The following is a 21,885-nucleotide window of genomic DNA, read 5'->3' as shown; positions in this document are numbered from 1 at the left end:
TCTCCCTGTGCCCGCAGCGCTGTCCCACCATCGTGCACCAGCAGGTGCGGCCTCAGGCCGCGCTCCCGCAGGAGGCGGCAGGCGGCCGGCGCCGGCGCCGTCACTTGGGCCGCCGAGACCTCGAAGCCCATGGCCCACAGCTTCCGCGCAAAATCCTCCCGCGTCGCCTGCGTCTCGTTGGTGCAGAGCTGCAGCTTCAGCCCAGAGGCTTTGATCCTGTGGAGGAGATAAGCGGATGAAGGAAATGAGACTCGCGTCAAGACTCGAGCCGTGGCAAGGGGTTGGATATCAGGAAAAAGTTTTACGTGGAAAGGGTGATAAAATTCTGGAATGGGCTGCCCAGGGAGGTGGTGGAGTCACCACCCCTGGGTGTGTTTGATAAAAGATTGGATGAGGCAACACCATGAGGTGTTGGGGCGGGTTGGACTTGATGATCTTGAAGGTCTCTTCCAGCCTGGTGATTCTGTGAATTCTGCTGAAAAGGTGAAGATGATATTCCGAACCAGGAGCAGGATCCTTTGCTGTGACTGGATGCACCTGAAATCCTGACTCTGGGCACTGCAGCTGCCAGTTAGTTCAATGATGTTTTATCAACACTGGGGTGGATCCAGTCAAATTTATCATTAAATCTCTCATAAAACACCTGTGCTGTTACTTGGTGGATAATCCCAAAAAATATGGCACTTGAACTGATTCATTAATAAATATTTACAGGTAATAGTCTTCTCAGGGGAAGAAAACATGGCCACGAGTGTCCAGAGCCAAGGACATGGCTCCTGTGGACTGGTACTCTGCAAAAGTTGCGTTGTTGCCTCATTCCTGAAGCATCCAAGGCCAGGTTGGGCCAGGCTTGGAGCAACCTGGGGTAGTGGAAGGTGTCCCTGCCATGGCAGGGGGTGGAATGGGGTCTTTTAGATCCCCTCCAGCCCAAACCACTCTGTGAATCCCCTGCAAACCCTCTGCCTCTGAGCAGCTGTTTCCCAAGCTGGTGACCTGCTGTGGATGTCCCCAAAAAGCCTCTTCCCCAAGGATGAGCTGTCAGCTGTTTGGAGACCCAATGTACTTCAAAGTGGCCACAGAAAATCAGAAGCACTGAAAATGTACCACAATTAATAAAAAATAAACATTTGCCTGAGGGACTTTCGCTCAGCTCCTCTAATGCCCACTTTTTGTCAGTTTTCATGTGAATTTGTGCAAAATCATCTTTGAGGACCTGAGCACATGTAGATTCAGATACTTAGGTAAATCTGGAACCAGTTTTATCAATTTTTATAAAATATTATGACTCTTCTTTGCATTAAAATGGAAAAGGACTTTCCTATTAAGGAAGTCCCTGCACTGATTCTCAAGACAACAAAACATGCTGGGTCCATTTTGTAGGGAAGATGATCTCACTTGGTTGGTGCAAACACCAAAGCCACCTCGAGACAACAGATCTGAGGATGAACTCTCCATCAAAGGATTCTTGGAAATCTGGTCCTGACCCAGAGAGCACCTTCTGCTCATCAAAACTGCACACCAGTGTCTTCTTTAATAATGCTGGTGATCAATTTCTTTCTTATTATTTGTCTTTCCTAATCATAGATATGTGAATTATCAATTACACTTAGTGGTTAATTGCCCTTCATAAAGATAGCTTTTCTCTTTTAAATTAGGCAGTTAATATATTGTAACTAATATCACCCACTTGTACATTATAAATATATCTTCATTGATTGGAGCACTGAATGTGAGATTCACTCTCAAGTTAATGGAGCAATTGAGTGAAGAAGTGCAGGGTGTACCCAGGGAATAATTATTGTTAATGAATTATGATGTGACCTTCTCAGAACAATGAGCAATCGGTGTGACAGTGGGATGACAATATTCCACATCTGTTATTTGAGACACGGCTTCAGCTGGAGTTAAAAAGCAAAGCAGTGTAATTTGGATACACAACAAACTTTAATAGAGTGTGCCATGGGTAAAAAAAAATTATTCTAAGTGCAAAGTCCCCCTGCACACTCTTAGATGAAAAAAAAAAAAATCCCATTAATCACAACTGCCTAGAAGCAGACATTTGCTGAATTAGAATCTGCTTTTTCTCTTCCTAAAGGTCAACATAATGAATCCAGGGACAACACCAACCACAGACCTGCACAGACAAAGCAGCACCCTCACAGGTCAGCTTGGTGAAAGCACAGATTCAGTTTTCCTGTTCTACAAATTTTACTTCTTTCTCAGCATTTTGGATGGAAACCAGAGTGACACTTCTGAAAGGAAGGAGCAAAGCAGGAGACTGGACACATCCCAGACTAGTTCATGCCTTTGTGGCCACCAGCAAGTACCACCCCAACAAATGAGCTCAGGAAATGCTCAGGATCAGGTCTACAAAGAGGCCAGGCTGGACAAAAAATTGTGAGTCCTCTGGTGCCATATGAAAAGGACTTTTAAAAATATCCTGGAACACTGAATGAAATAAAAATCCACAAAACTCTAGAGAAGACTTGTTGCTACAAAAATACCTTTCCAATGAAAAGTCACCTTTTCCTTCCCAATTAGCATCTCTGAAAAGAGCCCTGTAAACTCTGCCAAATCCTGCACAGAACAGCCACGCTCACCTGTACATTCAGTATCTCACACACTGGGATGAATCCACCCCTGGATGCTCAGCACAGGGATGTGAGCAGAGACTGCAGGCCAACAAACAACTGTTAACTCAGAGCTTAAATAATTAGGGAGAGCTTTTACCTACATGGGGGAAAACCTGCCTCTAATCACATTTACAGCAAAACTCTCGTTCAGTATCCCTGGCCTGGCAGGTTTTGCACGTGGAGAGACTAAAAGAAGCGGCTTGAAGGTCTGTGTCCCACAAGTGGGATGCTTTGCTCAGTGAGTCTGCAGGGCTGCAAAGCTTCAAGAGAAACCTCCAGCCTCTGAACTGACCCACTGCTCACACTTCCAGCAAAGCAAGGCAAAGCACTGCAATTCCCACTGCTGGCAGGTGTGGAGATGTCAAGAGAAGAATAAAGAACAAGATTTGTGATGTGATGTCCTATGAGATAAGGAGCATGGGATTAGGTACCTGCAAGAGCAGAAGAATGAGGCAGCAGGAGATGAAATACAAGACACAGGTTTTATCGAGATCCCTGGCGTATTACAGATTTATCAGCAGGTCCATTACAGAAGCACAGGCACACCCAGGAAACCCAGTCAATCAGGCCTTCAGCTGCCCTCCACACATCATGGCTGTGATAAAGATCCCACTCAAACACCAGGAAAATTGATGCTGATGAGAGCACGTGGACAGGCAGCACTGCTCCCCATGCTGCAGGGACCAGCACGGCCCACGTACCTGGGACATCCTAAGGCTGCCTTCCCTCAGTTTGAGGCCATCAGCAGGCTCAGCATCAGACAAATCCTCTTTTTCCACCAAATCCACTCAATTTCCAACATCACTGCTTATACCCTGAGAGCAGGAACAGGGGAGCTTCACCTGAGCGAGGCAGAGCAGCTTCTGACCCTCCAGGGTGTGACAAACGCCAAATTCAGCTGAAGTGGCAAAAGAAACTTGTCAGAGCCCTTCTTGGAGGGGATGGCAGAACAGAGTTGGCAGCAGGGAGCAGATGGAGAGGCCACTGTCCCCTCCAGCCATGTGTCACTCTGCCACCAGGGCCTGCTCTGCCAGGGAGCTGCCACAGCACACAGGCACTGAAGGAAAAAGTGACAAAAAAGAAATTCCTAGCCCCAAATTAAAAGTGAAGAGGTGAGCACTGAGCTACCACACCTGCCTTACCAGAGGAGGGATTTAAGCCCACTCCAGATCCAAACAACCACCTGGTCACCCAAACGATCCCCAAATCTACACCTGGAGCACCCACCTGGCCCTGGGCATGCTGTGAGCACCTGCCCAGGGGAGAAGTGGATGTGAGGGGTTTAATTTCAGCCCTGAGCTGCCCCTGGTGCCTCAGCAGCTCTTTGAACTGACCTTTACCTCGTTCTGCTGGAGCAGGACACGGGGCTGAGTGACAATGTCCCACAATGCAATTACCATGCGTCAGATGAGCCAGTCCCTTACAAATCACCTCGAACTTTACACATCTGCTGCCTGTCAGCATCTGCCAGGCTCACTCACCCGAAAATAATGAAAAAAACCTCTCATTATTGCTCCATAACAGGTAAAGTGTTAGGACAATTATTGGACATCCTCACTGACCTTGTGCAGACTTAGCCAACTGCCCTTGCCAACCTTTATGGGCAGCCTTTGGGCACATAAAACACAAAACCTGTTCTTTCAGATGATGTAAAGGTTGTGACACCCATAGGAAAAGCAATGGTCTTAGAACCCGGACTGGGAATCATCAAACTTAAATTCACATTATCCTGCACGGGGCTGAAGCAGCTAAGGAAAAGGTATAAGGCTAAACTTCAGATTTCCCATTTTTTCCCACTGTCTTCTGCAGTGAAGGTTTTTCCTAAGATGGGAATAGGGGGAAAGTCCAGCCCACAGCCAGAGGTCCTGTGCAGATGGGCAGTGGGGCAGAAAGCAAAACCTTGGAACAGGCAACAAACCTGAGCTTGGAGACTGTCCAAAACAACTTCAAAGGGGTTTGGAAATCTGCTACATGAGATTTCCAGAACTGGCTTTTTATCCTGCTTTTGGTCTTTCAGAGTGCCTTGGGGTTTTTAATTTAAAAGGAAGCATGCACTTTTGCTATTTGACTCTTTTGCATCAGTGGACAAATACGAGTGTGCTTCATTGTAAACCTCTTTGATACCTTGTCTGAAACACAGGGAACCAACAGCACCTGCAACCAAACCAAAAAGTAAAAGCAGGACTTGTGCAGCAACACCATCCTCCCACCTGGGCAGGGCTAATGTTAGTGGCCTCTGCAAGGGCCAGGTTACTAATACTCCAGGTAAAACCTCTCCTGATCTTGAAGTTTTTTCCCAGGAGAGCCTCCCTGGGAGCACCACACACACCTGAGGATCCAAAAAGGATTTTCTGGCTCAGCACTGGCTCAGAGCAATAACACCTTCTGGGGTCCAGCTGTGGAAATGCCTGGTGGGAGGAAAGCACATTTGCTCTGCTTAAAAAGTGTCTTTTTGGCAAAAATGTGCTGCATTTTCTCTGAAAATCTCTATTCCTGCCATTCCAGTGGCTATTTCAGCTTCTGCAATAACAACAGGCAAAGTCATTATTTCAGAAGCCTGAAGGAGGCTGTTAAGTGCCTTTGCCCATCCTTACATGGTACAAGCTTCTCCTAATTCCATGCAAACACTGGATTCTCTGGTGTTTTTTAACCTGGTAGGTGCAATGGAATCAGAGGATTAAACTCCAGGATTTTCCTTCTCTCTCCCAATGCCCAAAACTTTCAGTTCCTCTGATTTCTGCCATCACAGCACATCCAAACTGCTTCAATCTTGCTGTCACATCTCTGACGCCACTTTTGCCCCCTGACCTCCTGGTGTTTCCCTTCACTGATGTCTTGTCAGGGTTCCTGAGTGCAGGCAGGCTCATTAAAGCCCTGATTCTCTGGGGATCCAACTTTCTGCTCCACGTAGCCCTGACAAATCCTTACACACGGCACTTTTTGGCCCCAGTCCCTCCTGCATTCCTGAAACTCATCTCTACATCTGCCACCTCCCCAGCACAATTTCCTCTCCAGTCCCATATGGCTCACCTCTCTTTAAATATAGAAAGGGATAATTTGGAGGCAATCCAAAGGAGGGATTGCAAAAGGGATTAAAAAATAGGAGGGCATTACCTTTGCACATGAATAAAAGCAGATTAATAGACACACATGAAGGAGCCACAAGAAGAGGCCAATGTTACTTAAGGGTGGGCAAGGGTGATAAAAGGAAAGGTACAGTTATAAGAGTAAAGAGTCTGGAAACACCACTTTGCAACAGTGTTTGACAGTAAAAACTGAAAAAAAAAATCACTAAATTGTAGCTCAAAGCAAACTTTAAACAGCCACCAATGCCTTTATTTAGGTGTTTTAATAACAGAATTTTTCAGAGGTAGAAAGAAATCCTGGAAGTTTTAACTGGAAATCCTGGAAGTTTTAACATTAAAACAAACACAAAGTCCATCTTATCCTGAATTCTCTACAGAGACCATTGAATAGAGCTGGATACCAGAATTACTGCACAAATTATCCAACACCATAAATCATAATGCATCTCCCTGAACAGCAGGGAAGACAACAAATTTGTAGGCAGCAATACGCCACAACAGCAAAATCTAGAATTGAGTATTTAATAAAAATAACATGTGTTTCTGAAGGGAATCTGCAAAAAGGAAGCACAAAGCAGAATACAAGAAAAACCTCTCTGGTCCATTAAGTTCAGTAACAAGATGCATTTAAGGTGCAGACTACCAAATCAGTTTAATGTATTACACCTAAAAGACTTTAACCACACTGCAAGTGGTTCAATAAGTAAACTCTGGCAGACCTTAAATAGCTGGTAAATCTCCACTTTGGGAGCTGCCAAAAACAGATCTTTAGGGATTCAGTTAGCATGAACAGGTCTGGGATATATTTATTTGCATTAAGCAAAATATTTTTATGGACAACATAGTGAATGATACTCCAATAGCTTTTATTCTGTGCAGAAAAGGGGGGTACATACATGATCTTAAAGGTTGCTTCCAACCCAAACTATTCCATGATTCTATGAGGCTGCTAATTGCTCCATTAAAAACTCATTCAAAACTGAGTTATCTTTGACAGGGTTGCACAGAAAGAGCACCTGTTTGTAAAGAAGGAATTCTATTTCTGAGACCCTAAAGGTTAAGGATGTGTGAAATCTAAAAATGCAAGCACTTACTCATGCAATTTGTGCAGACAGCAGGTGAGCACCCACAACTTCAGGGATGCAAATATTTTTAAAGAAATAATGAACACTGCTGATTAGGAAAGCAAATATGGTTTAGGAACACCCACTGCTCTCAGAAAACTGAGACCACAGCTGATGTTACAGACTGGAGTGCAGCTGAGGATCAATTCCTAGATCCCCTTCTGGTTCTGCCAGGAACAGCTACAGAATACTTCATTTTTTGTGTGTCTGCTGCTTCAGGAGGGCAGTGACACCTGGGTCACCGGGTTTCTTTGGGTAGAAAGTGCAAAGAGAGTCAAGTACAAAAACAAATTAACAGATATTTACATAAGAGTCTGTATACTTTACTTGAAGGTCTCTTTCTAGAAGGAACAACTCCTTTTCTATCAAATGTCCCAAAGGCACAGCAAACCTTGGAACTCTGAACATCTGCACAGCCTGTGCTAAAGCCACATTATCTGCTGTGACAACAAAGATCTCCTCCTCGTGGCACGCACAGTTCCAAAAGGCTCTTTGAGAGCTCCCAACTCCTCTAAACCCCCACACCCTGAATTGTTTTACAGTCCTAGTTCCCTTGTTCTCCTCACAATCTTCTTCTTGTTAGACTCTCCAGGTATTTTATTTAACAGGACTGTCCAGCTGCTCCCCAGATTTCCGCTGCCCTTTTCAAGGGCTCTGTAGAAAGCTGTGCTAACAGATGCACTATCCCAGCCCAACAACAGGATGTTGTAAACCTCCAGCTACTGTGTGCTTTTCATATGGATATGCTAATGGCCACACTATCAGCACAGAGCTGTAAATGCAAATGCCAGAGCACAGGCTGAGCATCTTTTATGGGTGTTTAACCACCTTCTGTCTTGTAAGGGAGCAGCTCCCTGCTATTTGTAAGATAAAAAGCAGCTAGCTCACCTCGTGTCAATGCTGTGTAAATCGATTAAGACAATAACAGCACGGCACTAAGGCTCTGTTAGGGCTGGCTCCAGGAGAAGCCTTTAAGTCACCGATGGCCCTTCTGATCTCATCCCTGGGCCTTCTGATCTGCTCCAAAGCATCTGCCAGCGAACTGCACACGCTGGAAAGACATGGGTGGGGTTGATGTAACTTTTTCAAAGCAACAAAGTTATGCCACAGTAAGTTAAACAATCAAGAAACATTATGTCTTAAAAGTTTTAAAGCGATAAATTATCTGATCGAGCCACTTTTGGCTTTTTTAGCCATCCACTGCTGTAATATCCCCACCTAAAGATAACAACAGCCCCTGGAGAATTTAGAGACATTCCTGGCTCCAGGAGTGCCAATACCCTTTGGCACAGGAGTGCCTGGCTGCCACAGTCTGGATGAGTAACAGGGATCCAGATTCACTTTATCCCTTGAGCACAGGACACAAACTCTGCTCAACAAACACTCCTGTGGTTCACCTTCTCAGCCTCCTACCCACCAACCCCTCTCAGGGTACACTGAATCCTTCAGTATTTCACAGGTAAGATTTATCAGGGCTGCAGGTACATCAGCATTCAACAAAGCATTCCCAGCTGCTACACTCAGTGTTTCACCACAGCTTACACCAATTATTGATGCCTTGCTCAGGAGGGTCTCTACAGCAGTGAATGCCACCTTGCTCAGGGTGTTCCAGTGTCCATCAGCTTCTCTGGCCATGTTTCTGCTCCATCTGACTGTAGTGCTGGCTAAAAACAAACAAACAAGAGGGAAGCAGCCATCACAAATAGAAACCAGGCCAAATTCTGCTGGCAGAAATTAGGCTGATGCTTTCACAAACACTAACTCACACAACTGCACAGCAGAATTCAGCTGAAAACAAGAGAAATAATGCAGCAAATGTAGTTTTAGGAGGTCAAGACAGCTTCAGTCACATGAGACCAATGACATATTAGTATGTTTACTTATCATTTTTATTGGAGTGTACTGTATGTTGTTACACTAAGTTAATTGCTGTAATGGGGAGGTGATGTAGCAAGACAGTCTGAAAAGAACAGGTCAGCTGTCCTGTTGTAAGAGTCCTTATCTCTACTCTGAGTTATCAAAATGGGATTTAAGGTTTCTGTTGGACATATATATGCACTAAAAGATGTTAGACAGCTCCTTTAGCAGAGGACCACAGCAATTTGAATTAGTTATAAGGTTCCCTGCTATCTGCAATTATGGCTCTTTAATTGATTAAAAAAAAAAAAAGAAGAATTAATTAAAAAAGAGCTCCTTTTAGCTTTGATCCATCTGCTTGAAACCACCCAGCTGTACTGTGACACAGGCACAAATATTAATGAGCAACTGGCAATAGGATAATGAGTCAATAAAGAGTTTAAATGGTGTGAGCCAGAACAATTACTAACCTAATAGGCAGATAAATAAGGCTACTTGACTTTACCCAAGGAAAATTATTATTCTTCACCACTTATATTGAATGACCTGAAAAAAGTGGTTTGGTGGGGCATTTTTTCCCTTCTACTGTTTCATCTACATCCACAGTTTCTCCACTGCTCACCAAATCCTGCCCAGATGAGATCAGCTTTCCCTGCACAGCATTCCAGAGCCTTTTGCTGGATTGCATCTCCAAACCCTCCTCAAAGACCACCACAGCCCTTCCAGACAGGCAGACAGATCAGATTCACTGCCAAGGGCTTCCTGGACAGGCAAAAACAGCTTACACAAACTTCCAGTGAAAATTTTCCTACATTTAGCCCAAGGCCAGAGTTTTGCTGTTGTTCTATCAGCATATTTCTGACATTACTATAAGTTAAACTGCAGTTTAAGTTGCCTTCATGCAGGAGGTTTCAGCAAATGCAGAGACAAAGGTTATTTAACAACAGCCTGCAACCTGACAAAAGATGTAGTTTAAAATTTAAAAGCAAAAAAATAACATCAAAAGCACCTGGTGAACCACAGGTATTATTGAATATGTTCTGGTTTCTAAAGGAAGGATCTGATCTCTGACAGTAATTGTGCAGTTGTTGTTATTTATCCTTGGTTTGACCATGCCTGGAGGCCTTGGCTATGATCTGGACTGTCCCAGGCTGTGCTGTGCACATGCACAATCTCCTGAGAGAATCACAGGCCACAGGATTTCAATAAAAGCAACTTCTCCCTCTGCCTAGTTTCACTGAACTCCCTGAGAATGCTGCTCTCCCCTTGGCAGTCCTGGCACCTGCAGCTTCTCCTTGCCAGGTGAGCAACAAAAACCGGCCAAGAGCCTCAATAAGGCTTAAACTTACTTCAAATATTCCTCTCTGACAGCACTGGGAACTCTGATCCATCTGACAACATCTTCTGTGCATGCTACGTGTGTTTCAAGAAATATGAACAAAGACATAATTATGGGGGGGAAAAAGCAAGCAGCAAAGAGTTCTGTTATTATCACTTCATTTGGATTTTCTCCAGTCCCGCCTTTCCATGGTGGTTCCATCAACATTTAGGCACATATTTAACTAACCTCATATGATTAATTATCTTGAACTCAATATTTCTTCCTGCATATTTTCCTGCTCAATAATGCACTCGTCCCAAGTGTGTGTGTGCTGAGTGGCCCCAGAGAACAGAAGCTGCAGAGGTGCTCACCAAGCAGAGCTGTCAGTGTTTCACAGGGGTTCAGAATTTAGACATTTAAAACATTGCAAATGGGGTACATGCAGCAGCACGGAATCACACAATGGTTTTGGCTGGAAGGAATATTAAAGCTCCGATCTGAAATGGAAAAGGACACATTCCACTATCCCAGGTTGCTCCAAGCCCCATCCAGCACTTGCCAGGTAAAATAGATCTGGATTTCCCACAGTGGGCGAACGAAACATACAGAGAGCCAAAAGGCTCTTCTGGAAATTCACCACCACACAATCAATATTTGTCTTTGAACAAAGTTGTCCCTGTGGCCACTGCTTTCCCCTGGCCCCATCCTGCTCCTCTGCTCAAGAAGGGCCAATATAGACACACTGGCAAGTCAACCTAACTTATTCAAGTTAGTTAAGTTAGTGTTACTTAGCTCGTGTTACCTGGACAGCATCACCCAGGTAAAAGGGAAGGAATTCCCTACCTGTGGGCACCGGGAATAACTCACCAAGACCACACTTTGCTTTTGAGTCACTTCCAAGCTGCGCAATCATTAACCCAGCACAGAAACTCTCCACTGCAGGGTTACAAATGCCCTGCAAGAAGTTCCAGCTAATTTGACAGCAGAGTTAATCAATTTACAGAAACACCAGTGTGGGTAATAGCTAAAAAATGATTGCCGAGGGGGTAATGCCAGATTTCCCACACACGTGCAGTGACACCAGCAAACACAGAACCACGCCGCATCTCCCCGGACCCTTCCGTCCATCAGCTCTGCGGGCTCCGCTCCCTATAAAAACCCCCAAAAGCTCCCGTGTCCCGTGAGCGGGACTGACCGAGCGCTCGGGGCGGCGACCGGAGCCACCTCTGCCCACCCACCCACCTGCGCACGGCCTCGGCCGAGCCGGCGATGGGGACGCCGCCGCCGGCGCCGCTGTCGTAGAGGACCCCGCTGACATCGAGCAGCAGCCCCCGCACGGCCCGGGCCCAGCCGCGGCCCCGCTCCGCCATCGCCGCCCCGCCCCGCGCCCGGCGTGCCGGGAAATGCAGTCCCGGGGCCCCGGGAAATGCAGTCCCGGTGCCGCTCCCGGGAATTGCAGTCCCGGTGCTCCCGGGAAATGCAGTCCCGGTGCCGCTCCCGGGAAATGCAGTCCCGGTGCTCCCGGGAAATGCAGTCCCGGTGCCGCTCCCGGGAAATGCAGTCCCGGGGCCCGGGGAAATGCAGTCCCGGTGCCCCCGGGAAATGCAGTCCCGGTGCCCCCGGGAAATGCAGTCCCGGTGCCCCGGGGAAATGCAGTCCCGGTGCCGCTCCCGGGAAATGCAGTCCCGGTGCCCCGGGGAAATGCAGTCCCGGCGCCGCTCCCGGGAAATGCAGTCCCGGTGCCCCGGGGAAATGCAGTCCCGGTGCTCCCGGGAAATGCAGTCCTGGCCCCGCTCCCGGGAAATGCAGTCCCGGTGCCCCCGGGAAATGCAGTCCCGGTGCTCCCGGGAATTGCAGTCCCGGCCCCGCTCCGGGGAAATGCAGTCCCGGTGTCCCCGGGAAATGCAGTCCCGGTGCTGCTCCCGGGAAATGCAGTCCCGGTGCTCCCGGGAAATGCAGTCCCGGCGCCGCTCCGCCCCGTGCCCGCCCCGCGGCACGGGCACATCGCGCTGGAGCTGCCCTGGCAGCGGCCAAGGCCGAGCTGCGTGTGGAGCAACCTGCCCTAAGTGCGTGGCATCCCCACCCACGGCAGCGGAGTGAAATTTTTAAAGCCCCTTCCCATCCAAACCGTTCTGTGATTCATGTGACAACCAAGGGAAAAAAGCCCACTGGCTCATCCTGCAAAGAATTTTACAATCGCAGATAAGATGTTATCAGCTGTGTTCCAGCTTTACGGATAGTATTGTTTTCTCCCAAATATCTTCTCGTCGCTAATGCCATCAATAGCATGGCACGATTCCCAGAATGTATAAGGAGCTGCGGTGGAATTATAGTCCATTTTGTTTTAAGGAAAGCTGAGGAGTCTTGGCAGCATTGATTTGCATCGCCGCTTCTGGAATAGCTTCTGGCTTCTCCCTAAAGATAATATCTAAACTGTGAAATTCATTAAATAGACTCAGAAATGGATCAGGTTATTTAAAACAACATTACTAATGGCACAATATCTCAGCTGTCTGCCGCGATAGCGAACATTGTCTTGGATAGTGTTATCAGTCCAGGACACCCGCTATGAATATTGATCCACAGCTTGTTACAGCCATCACTTGCCGTCAGGACAGGTCAGGGTTGAAACCCACCTAGCATCAAAGCAATTTAAAGACAGCACTTGGGCTGAATTTTAATGCCTGAGCTGGGAAACAGACCAACTTCAGAGCGTTGGAACTAATCCATGAGTATGTGTCGTTCCACATGCATGTATGTTTGTAGGTTGTTGCGTATATACATGTGAAACTGGTGAGATTTGAAAATGTCTTGTAGTTCACAGATTAATTTCAGCGCTGCAATTTATATTCTCAGCTCCTGCAAACCCAACAACTCAAACAGAAGTATTTGTAGTCTCAAATATATCAGATTTTTTTTCCTGGTTCACCACCTCCCACATCCCCAAAACTAAGCCTTAGCCACCTGTAGCTTGTGGGTGTGAATTCCTCAGGTCTGAGCTCCCTTCTTTTCTACATTCTTGTGGTATTCTACCCCAGAGGCCAGTGCCAAATGGGCTCTTGGATAATTAGCAGTTACTTTTAATCACATCACCCTTGCACATCATCATCTCATCTTCCTCCTCTCCCCTTATCTTAAACGTATGCCAAGAATTACTTATGAGCCAAATTCTGCTGAGGCTGAGACAGCTATGAGGAGGAGGAGGAGAGCTGTGCTCTGCATCTCTCCATTGGAATAGAAGCAGGTGGAGCAGTAGATTCCTACTGAGGGCAGCTTTCGCTGGCTGAAAGTTGCCTTTCCTCAATCCAGCTGATGATTTGTGGCACCAACAAACGCTGAAATGCCAAGGAGAGGGAAAGGCATCCCCTTGAACAGATACAGATGTGCAGAAATACACTGTAAATGCATTTTCAATAAGCAAGACTGGCTAGAAGTGGTCACAGGGCTGGTGCAGAGTGGGGAGGCTTGGCCTGCTGTCACCTACCTTGTCCCAGTTTTAGTGAACAGGCAACAAAGTGTTTTCCCCCAAGACAAGGAGGGTTGGTTAGTGGATTACTCAGTAGGAGCTCCTCCAGCACAGGCAGGCCTCAGTTTCCTTGCCTACTAACTGGTAACAGTTTGAACACCACGGGAGAGTTGCAGGAGTGGCCCAGAGCCTGAGCTACACTGATCCTAAACTGCTCCCAGACGAAAAGCTGCTCCTTTCTCCCTGAGGACCAGGCAGTAGCTTCACATCTCAAACAGTGGCTGCTGGCACAGGGAGCGCTTGGAGCTTGGATCCCGCCCAGCGCAGGAGAGGGATGCAGGAGCCACCCCTCCTCCCTGGGTCCCTCTGAGCACGAAGCTCACCCCGCTGGACCCGCACGGATCGGGACAGCTGCAGGTGGCTCAGAGGAGGGCGAGGGGACAGTGCAGCCGGTGGCTCTCCGGGCTCCGGGGGACACCGGCTGCCGTCGGGCTGCCGGGTGCAGCCGCATCCCTGCTCCGGCGGCGGTCCCGGCTCCGGTGCCAGGGGCTCCTGGCCGCCCCCTCTGCACGTCCCCCCGCCCAACCCGGGGCGGGTAACGGGAAAGCCCCGTCGCCGAGAGGCTGGGATGGAGGGAGGCGCCCGCTGCGCCCCCGCGGAGCCAGCGCGGCGGGGAGGGGGCGCGGGGGCGGCGTGCCAATGGCTGCGCTGCCCCCTCCTCTGCCCCCACCCCGCCGCCGGCCCCTCCGCCTCCCCGGCCGACCCTCCTCCCCGCCGCTCACTCCGCGCCGCCAGCGCCCAGCGTGCGGCTCCGGAGCGGCCCGGCTCCGCGCCCGGCGCTGCGCTCCGCCGGCTCCGCGCTGGGAGCCAGCAGGTCTCCGGGAAGCGCGGAGGGTGGGGTGGGATGCCGGAATGCCCGGACCGCGGGGCCAAGGCGGCCCCCATCCATCATAAAATCTCCTTCTCCATCTTAGACATCCTGGATCCCCAGAAATTCAGCAGAAGACGCGAACCGGCCTCGGGGAGCTGGGGCAGCGCCCCCCGCTCGGGCGAGCGGGAGAAAAGTTTGGGACGAGTTGAAGTAGGAAAGGACGCTGCTGCTCCCGGCAGCGGGAGGAATAAACTAGAGGCACATGGTAGGAACGCGCTCGCGTTTCTCCGGCCGGCGCTGGCGGGGCGCGCAGGTGGAGCCGCCGGCACACGGGGACCCCCGGCCCCGCGCCCGGCGGGACGCGCTCCCCGCGTGGGGTCCCGCAGGACCTCGCAGGAGCGAGGGAAAGGCGGGCTGGAACCGGATTTTAAGTCTTGATGATGCAAAGGGGAAAGTTCTCGATATCCGCGTGCCCTGCCCGGCTCCGCGCGTGCGGAGCATCCTCTGAGGATGCTGAGGAGGAGGGCGCACATCAGGGCGCGCCGCCGCCCCACCCCGGCGCCGGACGGGCCGCGGCTCTTACCGAGGCACCGCACGGGTTTCTTTCCCCCAGCCCCCGGGCGCTCTTTTCCCCGGGGCGGCAGCGGTCGGATGCCCCGGCCCGCGGGACGGCCGGCTGAGTAATTGCTCAGCCCGTCCCCACCGGAGGATGCCTTAGCTCCCGGTGATCGATATCCTATTACCGACTCCCGCCTATCTCCTCCCCGCAGCTTGCAGGTGCCCACTTCAAACCTCCTTCCCCCGGCCTGATCCTAATATTGTTCGATTAAAACTTACCTTTAATAGATGACATCTATCGATCTGGCCCTCGCAAATCTGAAACTCCATTAGCGCAGGGATAGGGGGGGGGGGGAGGGGATTTATTTCGCTTCAGAAGGGGACTTTAATAACTTCTTTTTTAATTGGTAAGAAATCCATATCGACGGCTCCCCCCTCCCCACCGCGGATGCGGTGGCACAGCGGGGGACGCGCGGGGCGGGGGGGTGTCTCGCACGACGGACGGAATTTTTCTGCCCTTTATTTTATTTTTAATGATTGTCCTTATGTCGAGGGGAGGGAGGGATGTGGGAGCAGAAGCGCGGGGCTCGGAGGGGGAACAAGAGGAAGGATGCGCTATCCCCTGACAAACCCCGCGGTCTCACCTAGATGCGCACGCCCCGGCGGAGAGCGGCGCCGAGGACGCGGAGCAGGAGCGCGACGAGGAGGACCCGAGCGGGGACGGGACCGGGACCGCGATCCCGCCCGGGCCGGAGGAGCCGGGCTCGCCGCGGAGCGCCCGGCGGCGGCGGCCGGAGCCGGGCTGCGGGAAGCCGCGGCGGGCGCGCACCGCCTTCACCTACGAGCAGCTGGTGGCCCTGGAGAACAAGTTCCGAGCCACGCGGTACCTGTCGGTCTGCGAGCGCCTCAGCCTGGCGCTGTCCCTCAGCCTCACCGAGACGCAGGTGAAGATCTGGTTCCAGAACCGCCGCACCAAGTGGAAGAAGCAGCACCCGGGCGCCGACGGGGCGGCCCCCGCAGCATCCCCCGCGGCGGCGGCGAGCGGCGGCAGCCCCAGCCCGCCGGGCCCCGCCGCTCTGCCCTTCCAGACTTTCCCTTCCTACGCCGCCGCCAACGTGCTGGTGCCGCCGGCCGCCCCCTTCCCGCTGGGCGCCGGCCCCTTCGCACCCTTCCTGGGCCCCGCGTACCTCGGCCCTTTCTACGCCCCGCACCTCTGAGGCGGCAGCGCCGCGGCAGCCCCCGGGAGCCAGGAGCGCACCTCAGCCCTTCTGAGCCAGCGGGGAACACCGTCATCACTTCTGCTGCTTGCGTGGCCATTTGAAGTGTAAGGAAGTTGATTTTTCCTAGGCGTCACGGCAGCATGCTTAACTTTGACACAGAGAGAAAAAAAAAAATCCTCTATAACCACTGGATTTTATTAGCACCTTTGAGATGTAATTATAGGTGTTGGAGATGGGAAAAGTAACCCTCTTTACACATGCCTGACACTAATTCCCTGCAGATTCTTCTCCAAGTTCATTGTTAAGATGCTCCTCGTTGCTGTTCGGCTTGCCAGCACACGTCTGAAGCCTCGGGGGCTCGGGAGCTGTGGCACTCGTTAGCACTGCTGCGATCCTGATGCTGATGAGGGTGCAGGGGGCCGTGTCGGATCCCAGGGATGCTCGGCAGTGAAGGCGTCCTCAGGCTCTGACTGTGCTCGTGGGACTCTCCTGAGCTCTGTTTGACCCACGGTTCGTTGCCGTTTCTGAAACTGCCAGTCGCGTTCTCGACATCCTAGCTGGAAGAAAGCTTTGTTTGGGAAAGTGCAGGAAAATGCAAGACAAGAAGGAAATCTGCCCGGTCAGTGGGAAAATGTTCAACTGCTGCTCATGTCCACGGCCTCTCTGCCTTTCTCTGCAGTTCAGTCCCAATGTCTTCACAGGTTTTGGGAAAGAAGTCTAAAGATCATTCTTTTTGCAGAGACCAGTTGTTCTTGTAATAACACAACATTAGTGCCAAATGAGGCAGAAAAGAAAACATAAATCAGAGAAAGTGATTACATTATTCATTTCTTTAAAAATGGGGCATTTGTGGTAGAAAGTAAGTAAAACACAGAATTTCCAGCATGCTGAGACCTATTTTCCATAACAGAGAAACACATGCTTTTTCTGGTTTTGCTTTTTTGGAGCATTTGTTAGAAGGAAAATCACATTTCATCTTCATCGTTACAAGCATTGGAATGAAAAGGAATTTTAGCTGGGGGCTCATCTGTCCCTGAAAGGAGGGGAAGTAATTGGTTTAAAAAAAAATCTGTCTCATGCAGTTTTACAAATTATTACAACACAGTATTCCAGACTGTATCCTCTCGGTCTCTGACAATGCTTTAAAGTGCACACTGTCTTTCCAACCAAAAAACTTAGCTCATAAATCCTATCTAGCTCTTGTGCTGGTCTAAATAAAAAGGGTTTTTAAATTATTCCCTGTTTAATTGTTTTTAATGTTAACTGGGATGAGGCACTGTCTGCTTTGTGGACTATTTGCCCACCTGGTGTGGGTCTTGATTGTCCCTGTGTTGCATGTCAGTGACTGAGGGTGACACCTCATCTCCTCTGGGCTGGCTGCGAGGAGATGGGTGATGGGACAACCCTCTCTTGCAAAAATCACCCTCCTGACTTCCAGCTTTGTAGGCATCATGGGTGTGAGAGCCACAAGCCTGAGCTTGGACCAGCTGAAATGACCTGACACTGTCTTTCCACAGGAGAGGAGGTAGCCAGTGGCTCCCGAGTGGTTTGCAGAGCTATTAACAGAACACAAAGTTCACCTCAGGTCATGGGCTTGGAAGTCATGGCTGCTGTATGAATGCATTTACTTGGAGGTTAATTAAAGTAACTTTTTAACCCTAATTTAAGTTAGAGTTGCAAAAGATGGGAGCATTCCAGCTGCTTGGGGTGCATCCAGAGTTGCCTTCCTTTCTGGCCAGGCAATCAGTATTCCCAAATTCCTGAGCCATCAGGTCCCACCACTGCTGGCAAACTGTGCCCACTTCTGGCCACTCCTGGGCAATTGAGAGCTCAAGCCCTGCAGGGTGGGAAGGGCATTTCTGCAGGCTGGCCTAGTCCATCTTCTCTGCCTCAAGTTAGCACTAATTAGACCTAAATCCTCTTGACTATTCATGGCCTCCTATTTGTGATTGTCATCACTGTCCATACAAAAAACAGGTCTTGATGTCACCTTGCTGTCACTCTAAGAGGTTCCCAGAGCATGATAGGGTTGGTTATCCACAGTGTTCCCAGATCTCTGGTAAAACACAGGCTTGTGCCCTGGTATGGTCATACGGTTACTTCTTTTCCTCGAGAAGTGTAAATCACAGCAAAAAAAACCACAGGGAATGTTACAAGTCAAAATAAATAGTATAAATTGTCTCTTCCTTCAAGATGTGGCTTTGCTGTTCATAAACCTTTCAAGGCTCTGCTTTGCCAGCAATTTTACCCTTGCCAAAACTGTATTAACTTTAGAGGAAATATTGATTCCTATGCAAGATGGTCTAGCCTTTCTTTTTGCTATCAACTCTTTAGTCACTCCTAGCCCAGATTCCCAAAAGATGTTTTACAGTTATTTCCAGAGAATATAGCAGTCATAGTCCCCATTTTGCATGACTTGCACCTTTGCATGGCACTGGAAGGAGGATGCACATCAATGGGAATGCAGATTTTGTGGCTCTGATCCCAGGCCACCAAAGTTTTCCTGGCTAAATTCTTCCAAGCCCTTTGGACAGAGCCTTCCCTCATTGTTTTGTTGAGTGGGGGCTGCTTGGGTGGATGATTCTTGTTAGGGATGTGGTGGCTGGGCACTTATTCCAGCTGAGGTTTCAAGCAGCCCTGGGAACAGCAATTGCAGTCAAACTTTGCGTTGCCCAGATGAGGCCATTCGCACTGGTAACACTTCTAGAAATGCCCCACTGAGTATCCATTATCTCTAACAATTCTGAATAAAGATTTGTGCAATATTTTCAGGCACAGACAGAAACTGACTTTACTCACAGCTGAATATAGATGTTAAAAGGAATCATGAGTAAGTCCTAAGTGTAAAAAGCAAAAAATGCATCTATATTAAATTAAAAGAGCATTGAATTCAAATGCTTAAGGGAGAACAGGAAAGTTAGGAGCCTCCCTCATTCCTGGGCAACCTGGTCTAGTGGGTGGCATCTCTGCTCATGACAGGGAGTTGGAACTTGGTGATCCTTAAGACCCCTTCCAACCTAAACAATTCTGTGATTCAGCACCTGACAGTGTCTGCAGTGAGCAGGCAGCAGCAGCTTGGGGTCAAACTGCCTAAACTACTGCCAATTCTGAGTCCAGGAACCACAAAATCACTTTGGAAACAGACTTAATTTAACCTGATAATGAAACAAGTACAGGGAGGCACACTGTGACATAACAGGGAGATGTTAGAAATGTTAATTTAACCAGAATCCTACTTAAGAATTAAAATATCTACAATTCATGCAGTTGAGTTTGCAAAGTTGGAAGAAAACAAGATAAATTTAAATAAATGGAGGAACAAAAGGTAACATGTATTTATTGGAATGTCATTGACCAAGCATTTTTCTTGAAGGAAATCAATGGGATTTCTTGTGTAATACATGACTGGAAAATCAAACTAAAGTTTATTTCCTTCCTAGCAATCTCTCTCCCATTTTCCACCTGTGGATTCTTCCTCACTGAGAACAAATAGAACCATGAGAGAGCCAGAGACGACCCAAGACAAGGAGCAGAGAGAGCTCAGGTGTCTCCTACTCTCCTGCTGGAGCTCACCCTGGGTTGGGGGTGGCTCCGTGTGGTGGAAAAGTCTCTCCTCCAACCCGAGCTTCCAAAGAAAAACCCAGCAGTCCTCTGTTGTCTGGTCTCAAGGTAGTTTATTGCGAGTTATCTAAAAGATTTTCTTCTGGGGCTGCTGTGGTTTGCTCACAGCTCAGGCAGAGGCACACACACACCCTGACATCCTCTCTGACCCCGACTGCTTCTTCTCTCCCCACCCAGGGCTGCTGCTCTCTTTTATATGGTACATTATGTGTGACATGGTTACAGTTTTTCCCCAATGCCTATTACCTATATTAAATGGTGCCTTTCTACTCTAAACCAATCTGTGAGTGCCAACAACACCAAGAACATGGAGGTGAGGAAGAAGAAAGAGGGAGGACAGGGCAGGCCCAAATCCCAAATCCATCTTAAAACTTCCGACCCCCATGTACAAAACTAAAACCCCCCTGTACAGCACTCAAAAATTCTTCCCTTTACTTTGTGACTACTTCTACTCTAATATCTAAACTTTTGTGACTTCTTGTTCTTCCTGCAAGGTTGGTAAATCATTCCATGGCTCAAACCCAAAATCCCAGCTGTTTCCAGCTGCCTGCCAGGGTCTCAAATGCTTCTGACCCGGACCCAGAACATCCAAAAATGTCTGAGGGACATCCGTGCTTCTGGCAGAACAGGAGCTCCCTCAGAAGAGATGCCATCACTGATTTTTGTGGAGCATGCGAGTCTCACCTCCTGGTGGCAGCAGAGGTTGAGAGGTACATGGCAGCGTTCTCTGGTGACTCAGGAACGAATGAAAAGTGTTGCTGTGCTCCCAAATACGTCTCAGGAATGGGAGCAAAGTCTGATTTTCAGCAGCTTTACAACTCACAGGCAGACGAGATATCTAGCAAAATATTTGATGGGTGAGATCCTCCTGAAGAAAAATTGATAATTATGTTCTTGCATCACTGAACACCGTTTTTGTTTGCCAGTATGACCCTGTATCAGCTGAAGCCACCTTGATCTTTACAGCACTTTGTTGTCATGGCAAACTCATGTTGTGGGCCCCATTTCTGGTAGTGCACTCAGAAAAACTTTCTGGGAAGATAATGATGTGTACAACTAATTTATGAGCTGCTTGTTACAGGTTTGCTTTATCCTCTTAGCTGGCATCTTTACCATGTTCACAGGAGCTGTTCTGTGGTGGCTGTGATTCATGAAGCCTGTAGCAACACTGCGACTGCTTTCTAAGGTAGCACAAATATTAAACTCCATTTCTCTTAGATTTTCCACTTCAAACACTGAAGAGTTCCCAAGCTGGCTTCTTTCTCAAGCTGATCATTGTTTTTTTCTGTGTTCTTTGTAATGCTACAGGAAAAATGTAATTAAAAATGTGGCATTCCGTGGGGCTTAGTCAGTCTGCAACACTGAAGAGGGATTTTAGCAGTGTTTAAGATCTGTGCTTTCCCACTGAGCAGCCTCTGACAGATTGAAACCACCTTGAGTAATACCAGATCTATGTACAAGATCAATACAAATAAAAGATTTTTCTCCTTTCTACACATGCTGATTTACTATAGTAGCTTTGATCATAAACAACTGCTATTGTTTAAAGAAAGATGTTGTAAACATTCATTTAAAAAAAGAGACAATATATGAAATTACATCAACTTTGCAAAATGTCAGGTTTTGTATCTGTCTTTAAGGTCTTTAAGAACCTGACACAACAAACTGAGAGTTGGGTCAGTTGAAACCTTGTCGTCTCAGGTGAGGTCAGTTCTGTGATGATGTCCCAACATCTGATACCTCCCGTGGTGTTTGTGGGTAGCAACGGGACTGACGACTTCCCTTATCACCCAGTCCTTCCATGGAATTACCCTGCAAAGCACAAGCATCAGTAAATTCAAGATTTGCTCTATTTCACTGGAATTGCTCTAGAAGAGCAACTGATGAATCCTAGAATAGTTTGGGTGGGAAAGGACCTTAAAGACCATCTAGTTCCAATGCCCCTGTCATGGGCAGGGAACTCTGATAGATGAGCTGCAGAGAGCTAAGAATGAATTAAATTCTTTAGCAGTTTATTTGTCCCTTCTAAGGAACAGGCATGTCACAGTTAAAGAGTAGATAATTTCTGTCAAGGTCTTTCTGAAGATTCCTTCCTTCTCTATGCTTTCCATATTTCCATATTTCAAGG

General features: G+C 48.5%; 2 protein-coding genes across 2 annotated transcripts in view; one reads left to right on the top strand and one right to left on the bottom strand.

The window, feature by feature from the left end:
• The window catches only part of LHPP (phospholysine phosphohistidine inorganic pyrophosphate phosphatase), a 72,894-nt gene extending 61,496 nt beyond the window's left edge, over positions 1 to 11,398 (bottom strand). The window contains exons 1-2 of the mRNA XM_021526364.1: positions 11,264 to 11,398; positions 29 to 216 (exon numbers count right to left, since the gene is read on the bottom strand). Coding sequence (XP_021382039.1) covers positions 29 to 216; positions 11,264 to 11,391 — 316 coding nt within the window. The 5' untranslated portion in view covers positions 11,392 to 11,398. The remainder of the gene's footprint in view (positions 1 to 28; positions 217 to 11,263) is intronic.
• A 2,788-nt stretch (positions 11,399 to 14,186) lies between these two features.
• NKX1-2 (NK1 homeobox 2) lies at positions 14,187 to 16,174 on the top strand. The gene is given in 5 exon segments (XM_077784738.1): positions 14,187 to 14,232; positions 14,235 to 14,278; positions 14,280 to 14,361; positions 14,462 to 14,623; positions 15,565 to 16,174. Coding segments are annotated over 5 exon segments (903 nt in total). The 3' UTR covers positions 16,134 to 16,174.
• The last annotated feature ends 5,711 nt before the right edge of the window (positions 16,175 to 21,885 follow it).

Source organism: Lonchura striata, chromosome 7 (genome assembly GCF_046129695.1).
Source record: "Lonchura striata isolate bLonStr1 chromosome 7, bLonStr1.mat, whole genome shotgun sequence".
NCBI classification, from domain to species: domain Eukaryota; kingdom Metazoa; phylum Chordata; class Aves; order Passeriformes; family Estrildidae; genus Lonchura; species Lonchura striata.
Note: the sequence above shows the minus strand (reverse complement) of the source record. Positions and strands in the feature narration are given on the sequence as shown.